Source organism: Chrysochloris asiatica, unplaced genomic scaffold, assembly GCF_000296735.1.
Source record: "Chrysochloris asiatica unplaced genomic scaffold, ChrAsi1.0 scaffold00037, whole genome shotgun sequence".
NCBI classification, from domain to species: Eukaryota; Metazoa; Chordata; class Mammalia; order Afrosoricida; family Chrysochloridae; genus Chrysochloris; species Chrysochloris asiatica.
In genome coordinates this window covers 23,150,603-23,157,417 of record NW_006408555.1, presented here as the reverse complement: position 1 = coordinate 23,157,417, position 6,815 = coordinate 23,150,603, and the positions used below count along the sequence as shown (strand labels likewise).

The window sequence follows — 6,815 nt, the reverse complement described above, 5'->3', positions numbered from 1 at the left end:
AATACGCTATCACCAATTTGGATAGACTTCATCACTAAATTAGCAGAAACCAGCTCAGCACAAACCCTCCAGAGATAAATACTGGTGGCTCAGTCAAGAGGGGACAAAAAAAAAAAAAAAAAAAAAGATTAAAAAAATCCAACCTCCCTTTCAAACAAAATCCCCCTTTTTCAAAGTAGAAGGCGCTACATGAGAGGAACCAGCCAATACTGCACGTGGAGGGGAGAGCAACTGAAGAAGGGGAAGGAAGGAAGGAAAAGGAGAGGAAGGAAAGGTCAGGCAGGAGTGGACTCTGCCCATGGCTTCCAGGTCCCTATGCCAGGTGCCTATGGAGGGCAGGGTGCTCTAGTCCGGGGCCAAGGGAGGGCCAGGCGGAGCCAGCCAGTGTGGTCAGCTAGTGCAAGTAGTCGTCGACTCTGGCAAAGGAGCAAGATCCCAGGCCCGCTCGGGCCATGAGCCGTAGACATTCAGAGGCCTGGCCCAGGGCGAGCATCAGAGGAGGCTGCTTTGGCAGGTTTTGAGACTCTGTGGAGGAGAAACAAAGGCTGCCACTGTCCTGTTCCTTTGGGGGTGGGAGATAGGGAAACAGTGTTCATGTGTCCCTGTGTGAGTGTGTCCCAGACACCAGGAACCTGCAGGCCCCAGTCTGCCTTCGAGCAGTGGGCTGGCCTGGGTCCATGGTCATGACCTGAGGCTTACCACAATCCAACTAGACAGCTCAGTTAGACAGAGGGAGGTCAGAGCTTGGGTTCAGCCATGGGAGCCCAGGAGTCCTGTGATGTACCAGGAAGGGTCTGGGCAGAGCTTGATGCCCTAATTTGAACAAACACCAGCTCTTTCTATAGGGAGAGAGGAGGGGACCACCCCAGGTACTTATGGGCCACCTTCCGTTTTTGTTAGATCCACTTACCTAAAATGGCGCTGTTGAGGGCAGCACACACTGGCTCCCTCTGGATGGGATCAAGCTGCTGGCCAACGGGGCAGCTCCAGGGGTCCGAGTATGCCAGCAGGCTGAAGGCATCCTAAGGGGTAGGGCACTTTGAAGAGGATTGTGGCACAGATACCACAAAGACCCCACAGTGCCCTGCATGGAGCAGCAAGGGCACAACACATCTGGAATGTAGGGTCCAGGCAGGGCTGCATCTCCCCAGAGCCTGGAGAGGGCTGAGGGTATATCCCAGAATCCCCATTTCACACTGCAGACCCGTCAGGAACTGACTCTGTCCTGTTGTCACTGCCCTCAGGATCTTCCAGGGCCACCTGTCCCCACCCTCAAAGGGAGGTCTACTGTGTGAGAGCCAAGTTTGTTCCATACCTGCAGCATCTCCATGTGAGCCAAATTCTTGCCAAAATCCCGACCCAGCTGCTCACTCAGTGCCTGCAGCTCTCGGCCAAACAGAATAATCCTTTCTGTGGCAGCCTGGTTGCCTCCACAGAGTTGCCGCCGAGGATGCCCATCGTCTGTGCCCAGAGCCCAGCAGAAAACACATCCGGGATGGTGAAAAGAGAAGGGAAGAACCGTGGGGGGAGGGGGGTGTACTGAGAGTAATGACAAGAAAGATCCTAGGTGGGCTGCAGCTTCCAGGGGAAAGCAAGGAGGAGCAGGTAAGGAGCCATTCAGAGCTGAGCATACAGTCCAGGAGTCAAAAAGAACTCGGGAGCTTTCCCTCTCCCCACCCTACACAGATACACTCACAAACCACCCCTAGCTGAAATGCAGGGGGGCTGGGCTAGGCTTCCCATTAGAGTCACCTCAAGGAACTAGCCATGATTGGCTAAGGAGGCAGTGGGCCAAGTCTGGTTAGAATGTATCAAGCTGCCAAAGCCTGCTCATCCCAGCCCCCTCCTGGGGTGAAGAGGTTGCTGGACTGAGCATTGTCCTCACATGGAACACCACCCTGGGGCATGGCCCTTACCCATGCTGGACTCATCTGTCTGCAGGTCCTCATGCTTGTAGGTACCATTGACGATGTGTGTGGACATGCTCTCCAACACACCATTGGGGTAATGCTCTGCCTCCATCTCCATCTCACTGTCACTGTGGAGAAGGGTTGAGGTGACAGTTGGCCAAGAAGATGTGGCTGGTGTAGCCTGATGGGATCTTTCATTCAGGCTTTAGCCACAAGCTGCTATAGGTAAACTTGAAGATCCCCGGAGCATGGAAGGATAGCCCAAGCTTCTCCAGTTCCAACACTAGCAAATATTTCCTGAGTACTTACTGTAATAGCAACAGACCAGATTCTCACTGCTGCCTGTGACCATTCCTTCCCTGGCTTTCCTCTGAATTGACACACTCCTTCCACCCACAATATCCATCCACCTGCCCCCAAACTGGGCTCTCTTTTGGAGAAGCCAAGCCCAGATCAGCCCTGAGGCATACCTGGGGGCTGCTGAAAGCCACCTGATGCTGCAGTCTGCAGCCTGGACTCTTGCCTGACCAACCTAGCTGCCTGCAGCCAGGCCCAATGAAAGCTCCTTCCAAGTAGACCCTGAGGTTCAGACAGGCCCAGCCTTCTTGGAAGAGACCACATTCTCAGCATGGCAATGTCAGCACCTCTGGGAAAGCCAGGGCCGAGGAAAGCAACAGCCAAATTAGGGGTAGGGACAAAAGCCGGCCCCAATGCCCAGCCTGTCAGGTCAACAGCTAATTAGTACTCAGGCACAGAGATGGGATGATGGAGGTGGGGACTGAAGGGCAAGGCTGACACTCAGAGACAGACCGCAGTGAGGCGGGCGGGCTCAGAGCAGAAGGCAGGGAGAAGGACAAGATAGGCACCTGGTCTCCTGGTTACTGGTGCTGCTGTGGGGCTGGGACTTGGTAGAATCTGTTGAGTTGGACTCAGAATAATTGACGGAGGATGGGGAGGAGGAAGATGAGGAGGAAGACGAGGAGGAGGAGGAGCTGGGTGCAGGGTATTTACTGTGGTTCTGTTTGCTCTTGGTAGAAGCGACACCATTGCTGCAGCTGGGACTGTCTGCGCCTGGAAGCCAGGGAATAGTCAGAAGAGGATGGGCAGCTGGCTATCAAATGGAGCCCCAGCAAGGCCCTGAACCCAGCAGAGGGAAAGGCACATGGGATGGCCTTTCTTCTCTACACCAGTTCTTTGCAGAACCCTCTAGAGAGTGGCTGACCTGTATTGTGCATGTGGGAACTATTGTGGCCATGGCGGGGGCTGAGGCTAGGGGAGTCAGGGTAGCTGTCCTGGGACTTGGGGCTTCGGGAGCTCAAGCTGCGGACTTCACTGTCTGTCCCGTTCACCATCTCCACGAACTGTCGGCACCTGCAGAGGGAGTAGTAGTGGCAATGTTTTGGGCTTGGTCCTGGCCATGTGACCACCACCAGTCAGAGGGGCTAGCCTGTGGGGGAGCTAGAACTTACTTGAGCATGAATAGCAGGTTGGGGTTGTGCTCCAGCAGCCCTGGGTAGAAACGCTGTGTGGTCTCAATGGCCTCACCTACACGGCCCTCTAGCACCAGCTTCTGAATCTCTGTAGAGCAAGAACACAGCAGTGAGTGAGGAGCCAATGTATGGATCACAGACCGACTACATGGACCGACCAGATGGGCTCGCTCCAAGTGATTGGCCAGACTGAGGTCCCCACAGGAGCAGAGGCTGAAGGAAGAACCTGACCCAACAGACCCTGGTTTCTGCTAAGTTTCAGGGAGACCTTACAAATGGGGACAATAAAGGGAGGGCCAGCTTGAAGGCCAGCTCCTATGGGGTACAGCTTGTCAGGAGCCTGGGGCAGGGGGCCTGGCCCTGGGAGAGTAATCTGGGGATGGGCACCCAGGCAGTTTGGTGGTCCTAGGGGCTCCTCTTCAGGCAAACTTCTCTCTTTCCCAACCAATCAGGCGAGTGGCAATAGGAGCCCAACGGTTTGTGGGCCAGGACTCAGGTCTGGGGTGTCTTCAGGGGCTGCAGCGTGCTCCCTGTTGGGAGAGGAGGTCATCCTCCTGACGCTGGCACCTCGGACGCTGGCACCTCTGGGGCCATCAGCATGTTGCTGTTGCCTTCTTGCTCTTGCCCTGGGGCCTGGTGCATCTTGCTGGGAGCGACTTCTGGGTCTGGGGCTCTCTCATTCGTAGATCCCAAGTCTGGGACCACTTTCCGTCTGTCTGGCTGAGTGCAGTTTCTCTGGGAGACACAGACACATGCACATACACAGAGACGACAGGCTCAGAGAGACGCGGCAGGCACACGCAGACACGCATCCACACACACACCCACTCACCCGCACACTGCTCTCCTCCTCCTACCTCCTTTAGAGGCTCTTTCACCTCTTTCCCAAGACCCCTCCTTCCAGGGCAGAGTTCCCCCACAAAGTACAAACACCAGGAAAGCACCCTTTGGCTAAGGAGTCGAGGAAGGACTCTAGATCATCTGCAAAAGGCAGGACCAGAAGTGGACACAGCCACCGAGCATGCTACCCTCTGCCCACATCAGTCCAGTAGCAAGCAGAAAACTACTAAGGCTGAGTAAATGGCGGGAGAGGTGGGGTGATGTTCTGAGAAGATGCAAACATAGTCTTTCCTGAAGACCATGACCAGAAGGCTGAGTAGAATTCAGGATCTGGAGGGGAGTGCAGGAGGACAGTGTGTAAGAGCAGGAATCAGCCACATGGAGGGCCTGACTGCTCCAGCCCTCAGCATGTGCTTGAGGGAGGCTGTACTAAGACGTCACCATACTGCTGAACTGTCCACTGTCCATCTGGTTAGTGTTGCTTGGAAGGAGGGAAATGAATCAGGCCAGGGGCGGGGCTAGGGCTAGTCTCTAGGGTGAGGAGAACCAGAACTAAATGGACTTCTCACAGGTTAACTGGGGCTAGCATGAGCCAGAGAGCAGAGTCAGGGACAGATGAGGGTGAGAAATGGGAAAGGAGGCTCAGTCTTACTTTGTCTGTTCTTTATGGACGCCTGTTCTTCCTGAATCGGGGTTTCAGTCATCCGGGCAAAAGCTGTGGCTGTGGCATAATACCCATGATGCACCAGGTAAGATGAGACCATGCTAGAAGAAAGGAAGAGCTCGAGGTGACACTCAAGAACTGCATTTCTCACTGATCACCTGATGGGACAGACTATGTCCCTGTTACATTTCTGATGTCTTCCCTAAACACAGCTGTTGAACGAGAACAAAAGGGGTGCAGCTCCACAACCAGTTTTCCCAGTGCTCATGCAGTCAGGCTGAGGAGCGGCTGGCCACCACATCTGTGCTCCCAGTTTCTGAGACTCAAGAGACCCTTGCTTGGCAGGCTGCCTCAGGCACTTGGCAGAAGTGTTCCAGCTCACAGGCAAACCTGCCCTCAGAAGTGGAACTAAGTTTCTTTATCATACGCCAGAGAAGGGGTCCAAGAAGTCACGCTCTCAGGCTGATTTTGCTAGGAAAGGATAATAAGCACAGGAGCACAATCTTTGGGAAATCGATGAGAGAAGCCACAGTGGCTGAGTAGGGACACAAATGTGTCCATGTTTGCACACATGCAGAGCAGAAGAATGCAACTTCATATCTGCTGTGTATAGAAATGAATGTCTTGTGCATGCTTGCAAGATGTCATAATAATTGCCAATAACACATTATTTGCGTATATGTATTAAGTACCTGGGACAAAATAAGTAATTATGAAATCACATATTATATAATATTATATCCTTAATATTATTGTTGAAATAATAATATAGCAAATTATGGATAACACTGGGAAGAATGGGACTTCCAGAATAGTTAATTGTGTTCATGCAAAACTCATATATAGATCAAGAGACAGTTGTTCAAACAGAACAAGAGGTTACTGTGCAATTTAAAATCAGGAAACATGTGCATCAGGGTTATATCCTTTCACAGTACTTATTAAATCTGTATGTATGCTGAGAAAATAATCCAAGAAGCTGAACTATATGAAAGAAAACATGGCATGAGGATTGGCGGAAGGCTCACCTGCGGCATGCAGATGACACAACCCTGCATGTTGAAAGTGAAGAGGACTTGAAGCATTTACTGATAAAAGATCAAAGACTAACTAGTTCTCAGTACGGATTACACATCAACATAAAACAACTGGCCCAGTAAGCAACATCATGATAAAGATGAAGTACTGAAGTAACCAAGGATTTCTTTTTACTTGGATCCACAATCTCGACCCATAAAAGCAGTAGTCTTGAACTCAATTAAGCACAGCAACAGGCAAATCTACTGCAAAAGACCTAATTGTTAAAAAGTAAAGATGTCACTTTGAAGATATAAGGTGAGCCTGACCAAGCCAAGTTATCTTCAACTACCTCATTCATATGCATGTGAAAGTTGGAGAGTACATAAGAAAGGCCAAAGAAAAATTAATGCATTTGAATTACGGGGTTGGCAAAGAATACCGAATATACCATGAGCTTTCGGAGAACAAACAAATCCATCTTAGAAGAAGTACAGTCAAAATGTTCCTTATAAGTAAGAATGGCAAGACTTCATTTATTGTACTTTGGACGTCCTGGTGTAGTGCTATAGGATAAGAACTGGACCAAAAGTCATTTTGAACTAAAAGGTCAGTGTTTCAAACTCACCAGCCACTCCTTGGAAACCCTATACAGGGTTACTATGTGTTAGACCTAACTCAACGGCACGTAACAACATCAATAATATCAGGAGGAACCAGTCATGGAGGGCATCATGCTTGGTAAAGTAGATGAGTATCTTCCTTTTTTTTTCATCTTTGCTCTTTAACACTCTGAAAAGGCTTTTTGCAGTAGACATGCCTAGTGCATTTGATTTTTTGACTGCTGCTTCCATGAACATTGATTGTGGGTCAATGCAAAGTGAAGTCTTTGAC

At 51.0% G+C, this 6,815-nt stretch overlaps 1 protein-coding gene across 1 annotated transcript in view; it reads right to left on the bottom strand.

The window, feature by feature from the left end:
• Positions 1-138: 138 nt before the first annotated feature.
• RANBP10 (RAN binding protein 10) overlaps positions 139-6,815 on the bottom strand; it is a 64,811-nt gene continuing 58,134 nt past the window's right edge. Inside the window, exons 7-14 of the mRNA XM_006860240.1 lie at positions 4,893-5,005; positions 3,380-3,488; positions 3,133-3,281; positions 2,777-2,981; positions 1,917-2,038; positions 1,316-1,461; positions 911-1,022; positions 139-525 (exon numbers count right to left, since the gene is read on the bottom strand). Coding sequence (XP_006860302.1) covers positions 395-525; positions 911-1,022; positions 1,316-1,461; positions 1,917-2,038; positions 2,777-2,981; positions 3,133-3,281; positions 3,380-3,488; positions 4,893-5,005 — 1,087 coding nt within the window. The 3' untranslated portion in view covers positions 139-394. The remainder of the gene's footprint in view (positions 526-910; positions 1,023-1,315; positions 1,462-1,916; positions 2,039-2,776; positions 2,982-3,132; positions 3,282-3,379; positions 3,489-4,892; positions 5,006-6,815) is intronic.